The sequence below is a fragment of the Paramormyrops kingsleyae genome, chromosome 12, assembly GCF_048594095.1.
Source record: "Paramormyrops kingsleyae isolate MSU_618 chromosome 12, PKINGS_0.4, whole genome shotgun sequence".
Taxonomy (NCBI): Eukaryota; Metazoa; Chordata; class Actinopteri; order Osteoglossiformes; family Mormyridae; genus Paramormyrops; species Paramormyrops kingsleyae.
Genome location: NC_132808.1, coordinates 25885267 through 25904004, shown reverse-complemented (window position 1 = coordinate 25904004; position 18738 = coordinate 25885267). Strand labels below are relative to the sequence as shown.

Here is an 18738-nt window from a genome sequence, read left to right as displayed (position 1 = left end):
GTTGTACTTACCTGTGTTGTGTGTAATCCAGGCTAGTCCAGTCCTCGATTGTCTCTGGCTGCTTTGTAAATAGCAGCATGTGTGCGACCTACAGTTTGCCATATGCCTCCCCCCTCCCCCCACTTTCCCATTGCCAGCATCTGTATAGTGAGATTTGCTCTTGCTTATTAAGCTCTTTTATATAATAAAAAACAGCACAGCTTTTACCCACTGATGCTGCCTCAGCTGTGATCTCTGGTATCACAATATTGGTATCAGAAGCCACAAGCGATGCCCCTGGTGCTTCTGCAGCAGACAAGGAGGGACCTGGAGACCTTGAGCTGTCTGGAGAGCCCCAGAGGGAGCGGCACCCAAAGATGGCTAAGGTAGTGAGGAGGCCGAGTGCGCAGTGGCACAGTGCTGAGCGCAGCCCCGCCTGCCACCCCTCTCACAGTGCCCACACATCTCCTGAAGTACGGCGAAGGACAGCCGTCATGTGATATCCTAGCTTGAGCTCGCCACCAGGAGCAATGTCTGGGATGCCCAGAAGATGGCTGTCCACCCTGGCCTGGCCCTAGAAGGGAGAGCTCCCCAGTCCCTCCCCGACATCGTTCCAGTGCTTAAGCCGCAGTTTGGCAGTGGTACAGGGGAGGTGAACTGTTCGGCACCCGGCAGCTGTTCAACATCCAGCGATGCCATAGAGGGGAGCGGCTAAGAGTACTGGCCAGGGACATCGGAGCGCTAGCCCAGCAGGCCAACCTTCACTGCCTTCACAGGCCTTTCGCCCTGCCCTCCTCCCGGACCGCTTACAGGAATAAGTGTGGCTGCTGGTGCCGTGAAGCGGGTTAGGGTTAGGGTTAGGTTTAGGGTTAGGGTTAGGGCCAGGGCCAGTGAGGGCGCCCCTGTGCTCATGGCGACTACAGATAACAGCAGCAGCTTCCTGACAGCTTGCCCGGGACCATGAGCCCCACAATGAAAAGATCAGGAGTTGGCACTGTGGGGAGATGGGCCACCAAACCCGAGTCTGTCCAGAGCCTTCGCCCAAACCGTTGTGAAATAAGTGGGGAGTGGCACAGTGACAGAGGTGTCGTCTTTTCTGGAGCCCCTTGGACCAACGGCCTCGCTCTTGTGAAGAGCATCAGTGGAGTCTGCTAATGTGCCCTTATTGAAAGTGGCTCCACCATTTCCATCATGAGGCCAGGTCTGCCACTGCTTGCCTGCACTGCCCCCCACAGCTTCACCGCCGGTGCCCCCTGTCTGAGACAAAGTAAAATCGGCTGGCAAGTGGGTGCCCCCTATGTTGCCTCTAGGATTTGCGGACCCTGGATATGGGTATTGTACATATCATGTGGTTAAATAGTAAGCCTACTTGTGCTTACTGACTACTGCTTAGTACTTCTGTAGCATGAATATTCATGTATATACACCACCTGTTTTCTTGTCAATACCAGAAATATATTCTTGAAATTTCTAACAGGTTACCAGATAAACATGATTTGAGAGAAATGTACTCTTACATCATCCATTATAATTCTCAAGTTGGCAGAACAAACCAAACTCCTGACCACTAGAGGGTGCTGTGCTCTCTGGGTTATATGCAGCTCTTCAGACATGTGTGCATCCCCAATCAGTTATCCAATGCAAGGTTATGAGGAAGCTGGGGCCCAGATTACATGTCACGGTACCCACACTCACGCACAATCTATGGCAATTCACCTACCTGATCATGTAGATCTTGTAGCTGTACAATAAAAGCTACAGAGCACCCCCTGGTGTTCCTCAGCTACCTCACAGTATTCTGGTCAGGACAATAAATGGCCAATATTATACAGTGGTACCTCAGTTCTCAAACTCATTAGAACTCGAATTTCTTAAAAGTCAAACCAACCAGTTCGAAAAAAAAATTACCTAGAACTCGATCTGAATCTCAGAAGTCAAACCGTGAACGCAGACCTAATATAACTTGTACAGGCGGGGAAATGAGTCACGCAGTACATCTCTCAGCGGAAACATAGGGTAACGCTTCAGTCTAAGCTTCGCATTCGCTGTGATAGCATGGTACATGTTTACACTAGCTGAATACATATATTTAGACAGTAAAAATACATTTAGACAATGATAGACAGTAACAGTAATTATTATATAATAAAATACATTTAAAAATAAAGATTTCTTATAAATTATTTTAATATCATTAATAATAAACAATTAATACATTTATTTTTAACATACATTAATATTGTCCTGCCGAGCGTCGACGGAACGGAGACAAAGGCGCAGATGTCAGGGTATCGGGGAATACGGAGTTTAATTACAGGTAAGGCAGGCAAAAGGCAGACGGACAATACAATGACTGAACTGGGGAAACAAACTGAAACGCGGACGAAATACAGAGGACTAATGACAACAACCAGAAACAGCTGATAACACGGGGATTCCACACGGGGTTAACGAGGGGGCGTGGCACACGGAAGGAGCGGAAGATCGGGGCAGGACACATTGTTTGGATACATTTATTTTCTTACTTTACAAATTACTGTTTTGATAAATGTGCTTAGATGTATTTAGTACAGTATATGCTCGTCTTGTTTTATCCGTTTCATTTTGTGTTTAAATGCTAAAAAAACATATTTAGGTGTAATTTTTTGGGGCTGGGAACCAATTAATTGGTTTTCCATTATTTCTTATGGGGAAAATTCGATCACAACTCGAACTTTTTAGGATTCGATCCGGAGTTCTAAACGGATTAAATTCGAGTTCTGAGATACCACTGTATTTGCAAAAGGCTGCAAATAATCTCCACAGCCTTTTTGGACTGCATCCTGGCTCTAACTCAGAAACACACCAAAGTCATGAGGTTAAATTTCCCGGAGGAACCTTCCCGAGGGATTAATAAAGTACTATGTAATCTAATCTCTAATCTAAATATTAATATATAACTGTTGCTTTAGCTCTCTGCTCCAGGCATGCACTTTATAGATGAGCTTCCCTACCATCTTACTCTGTATGCATACACACCCCTGGTTTACACCCAAGTTTGCAGTTTGAAGGGGACCATGCAGGGCACTTTTCTCCACGTCTCCACCTCACTGACCTCTTGTGAGCTTCCCCCCTTCCTGTTGCACAATTTGTTGTACAAAGGAAAGACGATCAATGAAATATTCAGAATTCAGGGCCACAGCAGCACGGAGACAGTTAGTAGGCAAAGCGGAATCTGCAGGGGTGGAATCCGTCAGGTGGATATTATCAGTTATATCATGTGTTACAGGCATGAATATGCATCGGGCAGAGGGACACTCCTGTCACATTCCTGTCACTTACCCTGCCTGATATCACTGTCACCATTCCTGTAATTGTCCCTGTCACTTACCCTGTGTGACAGCGCTGTCACCGTTCCTGTAATTGTCCCTGTCACCTGCCCTGTGTGACAGCGCTGTCACCGTTCCTGTCCCTGTCACCTACCCTGTGTGACAGCGCTGTCACCGTTCCTGTCCCTGTCACCTACCCTGTGTGACAGCGCTGTCACCGTTCCTGTCATTGTCACAGTCACCTAGCCTGCTTGACAGCACTGTCATTTTTCCTGTCACTGTCACCTACACCACGTGACAGCACTGTCACTATTCCTGTTCCACCACAGACTTCAGGGACAGCTGTGGTTCATGCCATCTTCAGAAGCCCCTTGATGATTCTGCATGGACAGGAGGTAACAGTGGCAAGAGCAGAATAGGGACATTCTAGTGGATAGAACCACCTGAAACTCAGTGCCAGAGAGACAATGGAGGTGCTGGTGTAGTTCAGAAAGCGACTAAGCACAGTCACAATGATAACCTCAGTGGCTGCCATGACAACATGGATACAGAAAGGTAATCTGAAGCTGTTTTTAAAGGTTTTCTGAACTGCTAAAACACATTTCCAGAAACCTTGCATCCTTTTCTCAAAACAGAAAACAATCTAATTTTCAAACTACATTCACAAAATCTTTGACTCGTCTTCAATCGACTCAAAGCTATTTTGTCTTTGCTCAAAATCAAACACTGTTTTCAGATCATGTATCAAAAAAGAAACGCATGGTCCATGGCATGGAAGGAAAAGAATTATTTGAGTCTTTTGCATTGTTACATATTTACATATGTGTGTGTTTACAGTTTGGCAAAAATGGTGAATTAAATCTGCAAATTGTGTCCAACTAGGTAAACATTGTTTAAGGCTTTGTGAAAAACGACCCTTAAGTCTGTGATTTGTGCAACATGTTGCTACATGTTGCAGTCTGTTATGGACAGATTCATATTCTTCATGGTCTTTGCTGGAGGATTAGGGTCAGTGTTAGGAAGCTGTAAGATGTAGCTTTAATTACAACCCTGAAATCCTGTGGCATGAACAGAAAATCACTACACGTTTTAGGAGTCTGTCAAGGCCAGAGTCATGGTCTTCATGCTCTTAGCTGGGGGTTCATATCAAGATGAAGGAAGCTGCTATGCTCAGCAAACTTTGGAGCAAACTGAGCTGTCACAGGACTGAGAGGAATCCCCTCCCTTCAAGCACAGCCCAGCTCCCTTAGATGGATGATTGAGAGCTGCAGGTGTTGCTCTGTGCCTCCTGCTTTTAATTTCTTCAGTCCCACGTCTCTGACTGCTCCCCCCCCCCCCTCCCTCACCCTGCCTCGAAGGACACTAACCCAGATCTGTTCGCTGTATTTTTCCACCTGCACATAATTACGTACCTTGCGTGATTCTGCCTCACTAGCACCAACACTATTTCTGCACCCCACGCGCATTTTTTGTATTTTTATTTTTGTATGGTAAGGGGGGTGCTGTCCCGGGAATTATTTACTCCTATGATGCTGCTGCACGGCTAAAATGTCCTCTTTGCTTGACTAAGAAACACTACATTCTCCCATCACAGCGGCTTGAGGCGCCGCGGCCGCGATATGCTGCAGAGGGGCGGCCTGACGTCAGCGGCGCCGGGCGGGCGGCGGGCGGAGCGGGGAGGGTATGGGATGGGGGCGATTTCAGCGCTGGAAACGTCCAATTTTCTTCGGATTTGTTACGTTTGTGCATTTTCACTACATGGGCTGCACTTAAACAGTATATTACTACGATTGCTTTACACGGCACAGCTTTAATTCACGATGAAGCCGCAGACCGCGGTGCGGAGGAACATGGTGAAGGTAGGCGGCGCGGTGTCTTGCTTTTCTTCTGGCTGCTCGGTGCCGGCTTGGTCTATGTGGGTTACCGCAGTTACATAAAATGATCTTTAATATCCGAGCGGAAGTTCATCTAGCTCCTTGGCATTCACGGAAGGGAAGGCGTACATTAACACATGTCCTCGCAATCAAACGGTATTTGCGTAAAATCAAAGTCAAAAGACAATGTAGCTGCGGTTAATGTAACTTTAATGGTTTATCATCGATGGATTTCGGCTCGTCATCAGGAGGCTGCACGCGTGCATTATCGGTGTAAATGCCGATGTGTGTCTGCATTTTGCAACCTTTCCTTGACATATTAACGCGTCTGTGCGCCGGTACATTAAGCAGGAGCTGCCCTCTGAATAGTACCCTGCAGTATGTTCGCATTTATACGTCTTTTACGTCTTTTAGATATGTGTGAGAGGAAAGCTTTCATTGTACCTCTAGGAGACAGTTTGCGGCTTTGGTTAAATGCATGCTGCAGGGGGATACTGATTGAAGATTTCACTGCATATATATAGGTGAAGCTCACTTCAGTTTTTGGTGATGTGCATGTGTCTGTAAAGGGGAATATTGATGTATTTCTGGCACTAGGTTATTAAAATGGAAACATCGTAGCCTGTAGCATGGCAGTGTGAAACTCGTCGGGATTTAGAGATCAGGTGGTGTTGTCTTGCTGAGGCCGGCTTTGCTTGACTCCGGTGCGGAGGGCTGGATGAGCCACCATCGGGTACCTGTGCCGCGCTGGAGGTGTTTAACTGCATCATCATGACGTGCACTTTGTGCTTTGTACATTGTACGGAACCGAAGGCTATTTAACCAAACGATGCATAATTCAATTCCGAGAAACGTGCACAGCACAGGCCAGCTGCACAGCACAATTCGCTTACTGTGATGATAACGTTATAACGTCAGATGGCCTCGCCTTACTGAGAAGATAAGCAGCGCTTTAATTCACTTAGAGTTGCTTAGTGCGAAACACTATTAAAATTATATTTAATAATATATTTAATAAATTATATTCAGAATAACAGAATTTGAAAATAATTGTAATTTTCACATATTCGCTAAGAACTGTTTAAATGCAATAAACATGCAGTAATTCGGGGTATTCTTTATGAATGTGATTTCTTGTTTATAAAGATAGATATGCCTTATTGATCCAAAGCAGGAATTTAGTAAGCACATTTGTAAGACGGGAGCATTTAACGTTAGATTAAGTTTACAATATTGCGGATAGTATTGTGTTTCAGTAGTGTTATGATCATATGTAGTGTCAGTAGTGGTTTATGGTTTTCACATGTGTCCATACCTAAACAAAGTTGAAGTGTGATGGTTTACCACGTGCAATATCTCAGCGAAACACCTTTCTTTTGTGATATAAAATAGCCTATGTCTTCCTCTAAAATCAGTTTTAGCCTGTCGAGGCTGACGTTGTGTAGGATATATCCAGCTGTACGTAAATTGTGAGCCGCCGTGACCCGTGCTGTAGCTAGTGCAAATGACGGCCGAGTGCAGCTTCTGGAGTCTGGACCGAACCCCTGCCGCACGTGGGCGGAGCTCTCCATGGGGGAACCCTCCCTAATGATGACAATAATAGCAGATTATGCATGTCGAGAGGAGCTCGTTCAGTTCAAAGCATTCTCTTTGGTTACACGTTTGATTTACGTAGATTTCGCCTTTGATGTCTCTCTGGTCTTATACTGACAGATCAGATTAACGTCCATTTCGAGAAGATAAATCGGTAGGCCTATATCAAGCTGTTTTGTGTTGCTTGTTTGAAGTGACCTAACCCAAAAAGGTCTATAAGCGGTGTGTGTGTGTGTGTGTGTGTGTGGGGGGGGGGGTTATTGTCCAAATTCATGTACAATGGATGAGGCCAAAATGAAAAGCACAGATTTACCTGTAAATGCGTGGAGCTGAAATTGCGAGGGATGAGCTGTTCTTTATTTAAATTGCTTGTGGGTGTACATTATTGTCTTGCCAGGGCAGTGACTGATTGGTTATGGGTTGGGGGCAATGATAGTGACATTCATTTTCCATGCAGAACAACATGGGAAGGAGACGCAAACAGACAATAACGCTGGGGAAGGAGACGCAAACAGACAATAACGCTGGGGAAGGAGACGCAAACAGACAATAACGCTGGGGAAGGAGACGCAAACAGACAATAACGCTGGGGAAGGAGACGCAAACAGACAATAACGCTGGGGAAGGAGACGCAAACAGACAATAACGCTGGGGAAGGAGACGCAAACAGACAATAACGCTGGGGAAGGCATGTTTGTAACTTGGTTCAGTGTAAGTGAATTGTTAGGCTAATATCCTAGCTATTACCTGCCTGGCCTGTCCCCGCAGGGAGCAGCAGAGCCCCCTGGTGGCTAATGAGCTGGTGTCTGCATAGCTGTGATCATCCCTTGGAAGTTCCTTTGGCCCCAGTCTTAGGGGTAACACCAGAAAAACAAACCTTCACCCTAAGTTGCTCCAGTTTTGCTCGGAGAGATTGCTTTCCTTACAGCAGTGCTTCTCAAACTGGGACGCACTGTGAGATGATGTTCTGAGTAAGCTACCGAAAAAGTTTCAAATCTTTTTTTTGTCATTGGCACCTGCTTCTCCGCTCATTGTCATTGTTAGCGATCTAGCAATCTGTCAGCAAATTCTGCCAGTGGGGACTGCCCCCCCCCCCCCCTTAAATTGGTGAAATTTATCATGGGAAACCCCGAAGTTGGCATGTTTTTTTCCTTTTGTCGTGATTAATGGTTTTGTATTTTTGGAGGGAAGAGCTTTGTCTTAGGGTTCAGCATGGGAGCTGCTACATTCTTACCTTTTTATTACATAAATGTCAAAGTTAGCAAGTCTACTCTGAACTCATGAAGCGGTAACCGCTAGAGAGGGTAGCGGCTAATGCTGGCAGCTGGAGGTCTGTATCTCACCCAGACACAAGATGTCTTTTGCTGTCTGTGTCAATTTCTTTTGCTTTTCACATTTTCACTGGAGCGTGATGTCAGGACTGTCGGGGGAGCTGTCGGAGGTGGACGGGCCCTTACCTATAGGGGAGATGAGACTTTAATGCTGCATGGCTTCTGATGGCTGCTGTGCTGAGCTGGACGGGTCCCCTGTGACCTCGTTACGAATCATGCATTTGTTATTCCTCATAAACAGACTCCATGCTCACTGTATCGATTGTGCTGTGCTAAGTTCTCGTGGGAGGGTGTTCAGTGTCCAGCCTTGGGCTGTTTGTTGGCATGAGGGCAGGAAGTGGCCCTAGTTCTTAATGATTTTGTTAGAAACTCCCAGAAGTCAGGTGTGTTTTTGTCTTCATCTAATTTCTAATGTGGGTCAGTCATATTCCAGTGAAGGTTACATTGCAGTGAAGTTCACATAGATGACTATCAGCTATAGGTTTTCTCTCTATGATGAGTATCTGGCCACTCCACTGCCACTCCAGTCTGCATATTCTTGTTACTGGAGGCTGCTGGGTCTGTCGCCATGTACTCATTCCACTTACAGTTGCAATTCACTGGAGCCTTTATCTTCTTGTTTGGTGCCATATTCTTGGTCTAACACCTGACCGTATCTCCTACACATGCCTGCCTCCCTCACAGCTGGGTGTAGGATGTGTCACTGCTGTGACCGACCCACTGAAGTTCTACCACATCCTTCAAGATGATGCATGATGTAATTATGGTTCCGTTGCATCCCTTTCCATCTGTGTGTCCCATGTTGTCCTCCCTGTCTCACCCCTGCTTGTGGACCCGTATACGTGGCGTGTCTCCCAACTGGGTCCCACCCTGTGTACCTGTCCCGTCCAGGTGACATCTCTCAGCTGTGTCCCGCTCTGTGTACCTGTCCCGTTCAGGTGACATCTCTCAGCTGTGTCCCGCTCTGCGTACCTGTCCCGTCCAGGTGACATCTCTCAGCTGTGTCCCGCTCTGTGTACCTGTCCCGTTCAGGTGACATCTCTCAGCTGTGTCCCGCTCTGCGTACCTGTCCCGTCCAGGTGACATCTCTCCGCTGTATCCCGCTCTGTGCACCTGTCCCGTCCACGTGACATCTCTCAGCTGTGTCCCGCTCTGTGTACCTGTCCCGTCCACGTGACATCTCTCAGCTGTGTCCCGCTCTGAGTACCTGTCCCGTCCAGGTGACATCTCTCAGCTGTGTCCCGCTCTGAGTACCTGTCCCGTCCAGGTGACATCTCTCAGCTGTGTCCCGCTCTGAGTACCTGTCCCGTCCAGGTGACATCTCTCAGCTCTGTCCCGCTCTGAGTACCTGTCCCGTCCAGGTGACATCTCTCAGCTGTGTCCCACTCTGTGTACCTGTCCCGTCCACGTGACATCTCTCAGCTGTGTCCCACTCTGTGTACCTGTCCCGTCCACGTGACATCTCTCAGCTGTGTCCCGCTCAGAGTACCTGTCCCGTCCAGGTGACATCTCTCAGCTGTGTCCCGCTCTGAGTACCTGTCCCGTCCAGGTGACATCTCTCAGCTGTGTCCCGCTCTGTGTACCTGTCCCGTCCAGGTGACATATCTCTGCTGTGTCCCGCTCTGAGTACCTGTCCCGTCCAGGTGACAACTCTCAGCTGTGTCCCGCTCTGCGTACCTGTCCCATCCACGTGACATCTCTCAGCTGTGTCCCGCTCTGCGTATCTGTCCCATCCACGTGACATCTCTCAGCTGTGTCCCGCTCTGCGTATCTGTCCCATCCACGTGACATCTCTCAGCTGTGTCCCGCTCTGCGTATCTGTCCCATCCACGTGACATCTCTCAGCTGTGTCCCGCTCTGTGTACCTGTCCCGTCCAGGTGACATCTCTCCGCTGTGTCCCGCTATGAGTACCTGTCCCGTCCAGGTGACATCTCTCAGCTGTGTCCCGCTCTGTGTACCTGTCCCGTCCAGGTGACATCTCTCCGCTGTGTCCCGCTATGAGTACCTGTCCCGTCCAGGTGACATCTCTCAGCTGTGTCCCGCTCTGTGTACCTGTCCCGTCCAGGTGACATCTCTCCGCTGTGTCCCGCTCTGTGTACCTGTCCCGTCCACGTGACATCTCTCCGCTGTGTCCCGCTCTGTGTACCTGTCCCGTCCAGGTGATATCTCTCCGCTGTGTCCCGCTCTGTGTACCTGTCCCGTCCACGTGACATCTCTCCGCTGTGTCCCGCTATGAGTACCTGTCCCGTCCAGGTGACATCTCTCAGCTGTGTCCCGCTCTGTGTACCTGTCCCGTCCACGTGACATCTCTCAGCTCTGTCCCGCTCTGTGTACCTGTCCCGTCCAGGTGACATCTCTCCGCTGTGTCCCGCTATGAGTACCTGTCCCGTCCAGGTGACATCTCTCAGCTGTGTCCCGCTCTGTGTACCTGTCCCGTCCACGTGACATCTCTCAGCTGTGTCCCGCTCTGTGTACCTGTCCAGTCCACGTGACATCTCTCAGCTGTGTCCCGCTCTGTGTACCTGTCCCGTCCAGGTGACATCTCTCAGCTGTGTCCCGCTATGAGTACCTGTCCCGTCCAGGTGACATCTCTCAGCTGTGTCCCGCTCTGTGTACCTGTCCCGTCCAGGTGACATCTCTCAGCTGTGTCCCGCTATGAGTACCTGTCCCGTCCACGTGACATCTCTCCGCTGTGTCCCGCTCTGTGTACCTGTCCCGTCCAGGTGACATCTCTCAGCTGTGTCCCGCTCTGAGTACCTGTCCCGTCCAGGTGACATCTCTCAGCTCTGTCCCGCTCTGTGTACCTGTCCAGTCCAGGTGACATCCCTCAGCTCTGTCCCGCTCTGTGTACCTGTCCCGTCCACGTGACATCTCTCAGCTGTATCCCGCTCTGTGTACCTGTCCAGTCCAGGTGACATCTCTCAGCTCTGTCCCGCTCTGTGTACCTGTCCCGTCCACGTGACATCTCTCAGCTGTGTCCCGCTCTGTGTACCTGTCCAGTCCAGGTGACATCTCTCAGCTCTGTCCCGCTCTGTGTACCTGTCCCGTCCACGTGACATCTCTCAGCTGTGTCCCGCTCTGAGTACCTGTCCCGTCCAGGTGACATCTCTCCGCTGTGTCCCGCTCTGTGTACCTGTCCCGTCCACGTGACATCTCTCAGATGTGTCCCGCTCTGTGTACCTGTCCCGTCCAGGTGACATCTCTCAGATGTGTCCCACTCTGCCTCTTCAGCTGCCTTGCAGTCTCTCCTTTCTCTCTGAATGCTGTGTCATTGCTGTCCCAGTTAACTCCCACAGTTCTCATGATGCTTTTTTTGCACTGACTCTGAACTGCCTCACTACCCTGTTTTTGCTCCTTGCCTTTGCTCATATTATTGGGTTGCTTTTATCAGACAGTCTTCATTCAGACCCCAGTGAAGCTTTGTCTTTCCTCAAGCATGATTCCTGGTCTTAGAGGAATGTCTTATGAGGAGAGATTAGCTGAGCTGAATCTGTTTAGCCTCGAGCAAAGCAGACTAAGGGTCCAGTGGACATGCCCCAGGTATATAAGATTCTAACAGGACTGGATGCTGTTCAGCAAAATGGCTACTTCAATATTAGTTTCTTAAGCCTGTTTGAATGGTGTTGGTCATCCACATTCTGGTTCCACTGAATCACCTGATGTTGTCTTAAGAACATAAGAACTATACAAATGAGAGGAGGCCATTCGGCCCATCGAGCTCGCTTGGGGAGAACTTAACTAATAGCTCAGAGTTGTTAAAATCTTATCTAGCTCAGATTTAAAGGAACCCAAGGATTCAGCTTGCACTACGTTATCAGGAAGACTATTCCATACTCTGACTACACGCTGTGTAAAGAAGTGCTTCCTTAAATCCAGTTTGAAATGTTCTCCCGCTAATTTCCACCTATGGCCACGAGTTCTTGTATTTGAACTAACGCTGAAGTAACTATTCGGTTGAACAGCATCCAAACCTGTTAGAATCTTATAGACCTGGATCATGTCCCACCTCAGTCTCCTTTGCTTGAGGCTGAACAGATTTAGCTCAACTAACCTTTCCTCGTATGACATTCCTCTAAGACCAGGAATCATTCTTGGGGCCCTACGCTGCACCTTTTCTAAGGCCGCAATGTCCTTTTTAAGATATGGTGACCAAACCTGCACACGATAGTCTAGGTGAGGTCTCACCAAGGAATTGTATAATCTTAGCATTACCTCCCTTGACTTAAACTCCACACACCTGGAGATATACCCCAACATCCTATTGGCCTTTTTTATTGCTTCCCCACACTGGCGAGAATGAGAAGCATCCGTGTGGGAGTGTGTCCGGGGAGAGCATTCCTGCTAACATGCCAGATCTGCTGTGTGAGTTTCTCAGGGGCCTTGCAATGTAAGCCTATGTGCCAGCATGCTGACTGGTACCACAGATGGTCCCCTCTTATATGTCACAGCCAGAAAACAGGAGCAGCACGGTAGATTGTGTCTAACGGAGTTAATAATCATAAATGATGTGCCGTGTGTTCAGTGCCTTGTTAAACATGCTGCAAGTCCAGAAAACAAGTCGCACCACTGGCAATCTGACAACATGCTGACCGTAGCATTGGCTGTGGAAGCGTGAGCATTTAAACTGGAGTGCCACTCGATAATAGGGGTCCTGGCAGGAGCACGAGTATTTGACCCAGCCTGCCACAAAGTAGCTGCTTGTGGTAGCGGGGGTCCCGGTGGGAGCGCGGGTGTTTGACCCGATGTGCCTCGTGGTTGCTCGGGTCCCGGTGGGAGCGCGGACGTTTGACCCGATGTGCCTCGTGGTAGCGGGGGTCCCGGTGGGAGCGCGGGTGTTTGACCCGATGCGCCTCGTGGTAGCGGGGGTCCCGGTGGGAGCGCGGGTGTTTGACCCGATGTGCCTCGTGGTTGCGGGGGTCCCGGTGGGAGCGCGGACGTTTGACCCGATGTGCCTCGTGGTTGCGGGGGTCCCGGTGGGAGCGCGGGTGTTTGACCCGATGTGCCTCGTGGTTGCGGGGGTCCCGGTGGGAGCGCGGGTGTTTGACCCGATGTGCCTCGTGGTTGCGGGGGTCCCGGTGGGAGCGCGGGCGTTTGACCTGATGTGCCTCGAGGTAGCGGGGGTCCCGGTGGGAGCGCGGGCGTTTGACCCGATGTGCCTCGAGGTAGCGGGGGTCCCGGTGGGAGCGCGGGCGTTTGACCCGATGTGCCTCGAGGTAGCGGGGGTCCCGGTGGGAGCGCGGGCGTTTGACCCGATGTGCCTCGAGGTAGCGGGGGTCCCGGTGGTAGCGCGGGTGTTTGACCCGACGTACCTCGTGGTAGCGATTTTAGCATGGCTGAGGTCTGCATGTGGCGTGTGGGTTTCCACAGTTCCCAGCTTCAAATGCTGAGAGAAAACGGGCAGTATGAAGGCCAGTCTGCCAGCCGCACACTTCCATGCCAGGCAGCGATATGTAACTGACAGCCCACCGAGCTCCCTTCTGCCCAATTAAATTCCCCCGCTGTCCGTCTGGCGCCATCCCTGGCAGTGGGATGGGGCCCTGCCCCCGCTGGCACTTACCAGCCAGTTTACTAGCCAGTGACGCGGAGTTCTCTCACTGCCATGGTCCTCCTCCATAGGCTCATGAAGATTAACATGAGTATTCTCACCCCCTCAGATCTTTGGCTTCTTCTAAGCGAGGTGCCTTTCCTGCAGCAATGCTGTGGAAGAAAATATTCAGTAGGATGCATTTTCCGATGCTTATCACTTGTTTGGGATAATTTTACCTTCTCTTAGAGATGAGTTTTGGCATGAAAACTTCAAACAGCTGTGGAATTAATTCATAATCTGTAATCATCTATATCACTTATGTTTGATTTCTGCTTTTTAATGTGAAGTAACAGCTAAGTCAGATTTATAATGATTCCCCTGTCAAACGCCAGCTGCATTGTAATGGTTTTAGTGGTACGACCTCAGCACGTTCATGCAGAATTATTGCCTTCAGCAGTTAGCTGTCTGTATTGTAGAAATGTAATGTGTAATTGCCGTATAACCTTAGAGAAACAGCAGAGGTGCATTATGCGAAGTGGCGGGATGTCTGATGCTGACAGACACAGGGAGCCGAGCCCTGGCTGATAGTGGAGGCCACAGGCTCTGGCTTTGGCTAACAGGCACACCGTCATTGTGTGTCCTTCATGAGAGCCACATGACCCCCCTGGGTGATGTGTAGAGTCTTAGGGCTCGCTGGAACACCACATTGCTGCTAAAGGCCCGCATGCTGCCCACACTGTTTTCTTGTGGTTAACTGTAATTGCACCTCGCTGAACTGGAAGTCTCGCACTTCGTTTTGTGTGCTGGAGTACTGCATCTGCAAATGTTCTTCTCTTAGCCTGGCATTATGATCTGGATTGGCATCCCGTACAGGGTGAACCCCATCCCCATGCCCTGTGCTACCTGTGATAGGCTTCAGGTCTGACGTGACTCTGACCAGGATGAGCGGTTAGATGGATAGATGTTATGATGTATTATATCACCGTAAGTTAACAATAATTGGTCTCCTCCTTGGTCAGACCGATTATTTCTGTTCACGAATACATGCTGGTGCATCTGGTGGTCCTCACCCTGGCCATCTTCTTCTCTTCCAGGTTTGGCAGGTAAGAGCTTGAAGAAGTTCAGGCAATCAAGGCCATTGAGTGTCTGAGGGCTTCGTTCCTGTGCCCGGGGCATCTTTGACTTGCTGTGGTGAATCAGCATGCATGCGGGGCAGTCCCTCCTTCCAGGAAGCCCCTAACCCAAGTGAAGTCTCTACACCCGTTATGAGAGGAGGAGCCAGGGTGCCCCGCCGTGCGGCAGCGTGAGCCGGGCGATTCAGTATGGCATCGCTAGACCTGCCGTACCGCTGTCCACGCTGTGGGGAGCACAAGCGCTTCCGCAGCCTGTCCTCCCTCAGGGCCCACCTGGAGTACAGCCACACCTATGAGACCCTCTACGTCCTGTCCAAGTCCAGCAGCGTGTGTGAGGGTGCCCTCGTCCCCCTGGTGGGCCCAGCCGGGGGGCAGGAGGTTTTTGAGCGTGCCTCCTTTGCCAACAAGGAACACCGCTTTCCCTATGAACTGGCGTGCGCTGATGATCTGGGCCTGACGACCACAACCGCCTGCTACATCCCAGAGGTGGACATTCCCCTGGGGGAGATCTTCATCAAACGAGACATGACCTCTGGCGGCCCTCCCACTCCCAGCAGCGCTCTGGCGGTGGCCGCCAGTGCCATGGAGGCGGCCTACGAGGAGGGTCTGGCCCGGCTGAGGCTGAGGGCCTTTGAGAGACTGGAGCTGGACGAACGGTTGGAGAAACTGTCAGAGGAGGTGGAAGAGAAGATAACGGCACGCGTGGGCCGCCTGCAGGCAGAGCTGGAGAAGAAAAGCATGGAGCTGGAGAAGGCCAAGCAGGAGAGCGTGAGGCTTGGCCAAGAGAAGCAGGACCTGGAAGGCAAGGCCTCGGAGCTTTCGCACCAGGTGGACGTCTCCGTGGAGATGCTAGCCAGCCTCAAGCAGGACCTGGTCAACAAGGAGCAGGAACTGACCCTTAAACAGCAGTGAGTATCAGCCACACTTCCTGTCGTTGGAATGTGTCTCATCTATCCCAGCATCACAGAGCTGCAGGATGGTGTCATCCTATTAATGCAGCCTAATGTGAATTAGACATCATGTTAACATTTATCTGATAAGAAACATCTCGTTTTTAAATAAGGCATCACACTTAGCCATGTGGTGGGTGAGTTCAAAGGGTACTAAAGTACGAAGGCAGGCTGAGACACCCACATGACCCCTTCCCATCTCCGCCCCCTCCCATGCTGCCCTCTTGTCTCCGCCCCCTCCCAGGCTGCCCTCTTGTCTCCGCCCCCTCCCATGCTGCCCTCTTGTCTCCGCCCCCTCCCAGGCTGCCCTCTTGTCTCCGCCCCCTCCCAGGCTGCCCTCTTGTCTCCGCCCCTCCCATGCTGCCCTCTTGTCTCCGCCCCCTCTCATGCTGCCCTCTTGTCTCCGCCCCCTCCCAGGCTGCCCTCTTGTCTCCGCCCCCTCCCATGCTGCCCTCTTGTCTCCGCCCCCTCCCATGCTGCCCTCTTGTCTCCGCCCCCTCCCAGGCTGCCGTCTTGTCTCCGCCCCCTCCCAGGCTGCCCTCTTGTCTCCGCCCCCTCCCAGGCTGCCGTCTTGTCTCCGCCCCCTCCCAGGCTGCCCTCTTGTCTCCGCCCCCTCCCAGGCTGCCCTCTTGTCTCCGCCCCCTCCCATGCTGCCCTCTTGTCTCCGCCCCCTCCCATGCTGCCCTCTTGTCTCCGCCCCCTCCCAGGCTGCCCTCTTGTCTCCGCCCCCTCCCATGCTGCCCTCTTGTCTCCGCCCCCTCCCAGGCTGCCGTCTTGTCTCCGCCCCCTCCCAGGCTGCCCTCTTGTCTCCGCCCCCTCCCATGCTGCCCTCTTGTCTCCGCCCCCTCCCATGCTGCCCTCTTGTCTCCGCCCCCTCCCAGGCTGCCGTCTTGTCTCCGCCCCCTCCCATGCTGCCCTCTTGTCTCCGCCCCCTCCCATGCTGCCCTCTTGTCTCCGCCCCCTCCCATGCTGCCCTCTTGTCTCCGCCCCCTCCCAGGCTGCCCTCTTGTCTCCGCCCCCTCCCAGGCTGCCCTCTTGTCTCCGCCCCCTCCCAGGCGGCCCTCTTGTCTCTGCCCCTCCCAGGCTGCCCTCTTGTCTCCGCCCCCTCCTTTATTACCTTGATAAAATGATAAAAGTAGGGGTTTTGCTATAATGATATGCATTTACTTGCATGCCTATTTATGTTACATGTAACCAAGACAAATCTTTTTAGAAACATTTGTAAATGTATTTTATTACTTTATAATAATAATAATAATAATAATAATAATAATACATTTTATTTGTGGGCGCCTTTCAAAACTCTCAAGGTCACCTTACAAGATAAAAACACACAGAGCAAAAGATAAAACAATAGAATAACAAATAATTTAAAAGAAACAAAATAGATAAAACAAAATAAACAAAACAAACAATATGATAAAATAGATGAAACAAACAATTAATTATAATAATCTCTAATCAATTAATTCTACGATAACTTCAGTGGAAAATAACTAAGTTGCTAATAGATTTGTATTATGTATGAAAGACCAGTGTGAATAAGTGGGTTTTGAGAAGAGATTGAAGTGACTGTGTGTATGTGAAGAGGAAGAGCATTCCATAACCGAGGGGCACTACAACTAAAAGATCTTAATCCTAAACTTTACATGCTTGCTGCCACTATGAAACTGAATACACAATAATCTAATAAAACATGACACATCATATCAAGAGGAATGTGAACAATTTTTAATTTAATGAAACACAAACCTTTTCAAAACATTCATACATAATGTACAGTAATAATAAAAAATGTTGCTATACAGTTAAATGTACATAATCTAATTAAACATATCAATGAAACGATTCTTATCAAGTTAAATATTCTAATATTATTCTAATAATCTTTTTTTTTTTTATGAACAACTTTTTATTCAAAAAATATCTGACACGGGCATGGGTGGTAGTAGGAATGGTAAGATTCACTATTTTGCATTGGTGCACCGGTATAAGAGTTCCCAGTGCGACTGCCCCGATTAAAAAAAGTGTGCACTGGATACAATTTGGGATGAACTCGGGATACATTGTTTCTAACATCTTTGCATTAGCAATATGTAATTTATTACGCAGCGACACGTCAGGAGGGTCCCGGGCCTGGCCTGCACCTCTCACCACGCCATGCCACATCACCAACATACCAAAACACACCGCAGAGTGTCCCGACAGGAGGGTCCCGGGCCTGGCCTGGCCTGGCCTGCACCTCTCACCACGCCATGCCACATCACCAACATACCAAAACACACCGCAGAGTGTCCCGACAGGAGGGTCCCGGGCCTGGCCTGCACCTCTCACCACGCCATGCCACATCACCAACATACCAAAACACACCGCAGAGTGTCCCGACAGGAGGGTCCCGGGCCTGGCCTGGCCTGCACCTCTCACCACGCCATGCCACATCACCAACATACCAAAACACACCGCAGAGTGTCCCGACAGGAGGGTCCTGGGCCAGGCCTGCCCTGCCCACTGGAGTTATCGACCAGGAAGCAGCACACAGTTAGGGTTACATAAATATTCAATTATTAGTAGAAGCCCTTTGACTTTATTATTCAGAAATATGACCACTGATTTCTGACCAGTAATTTATTTATACTGATATTCTATAGTTGATATTTATATTAGATTGGTATTTTATATAATTTTATATTTAGATTGATCTATAAACTTTGTGTCCTCCCTCATCTCCAGCTTTCCACTTCTGTCAGTGGCCAACTCTCTATTGCGGATGGGAATCACCAGTGACCTCCCGATACATTATCACGATAACTAGGTGCCGATTCGATATGTATTGAGATTCTATAAGTATTGTAGTTGTATGAATATTCTGATTCGATTCTACGTCGACACCAACTCTAGCATCAATGCCATCATTAACACCATTACAAGGGGACAAATGACTCACACCTGCTCTTGAGATATGTGATATTCGACCATGCCTCTGTGGTTGTGACCTCTGCTCCTGCAGTTTTGCACGTGATTTCTCGCGCATGGCAATATGCA

General features: G+C 49.8%; 1 protein-coding gene across 4 annotated transcripts in view; it reads left to right on the top strand.

Annotated features, from left to right (window-relative positions):
• Positions 1 to 18738, top strand: part of LOC111859264 (F-box only protein 41-like) — a 45127-nt gene that overhangs the window by 10107 nt on the left and 16282 nt on the right. The window contains exons 1-2 of one of the 4 annotated variants that reach the window (XM_023841787.2): positions 4945 to 5146; positions 14708 to 15654. In XM_023841787.2, coding sequence (XP_023697555.2) covers positions 14936 to 15654 — 719 coding nt within the window. In that variant the 5' untranslated portion in view covers positions 4945 to 5146; positions 14708 to 14935. Of the gene's footprint in view, positions 1 to 4944; positions 5147 to 5279; positions 5318 to 7380; positions 7466 to 14707; positions 15655 to 18738 lie in introns of those variants that run through there. The other 3 variants (XM_023841788.2, XM_023841789.2, XM_072697785.1) reach the window with 3 other exon arrangements.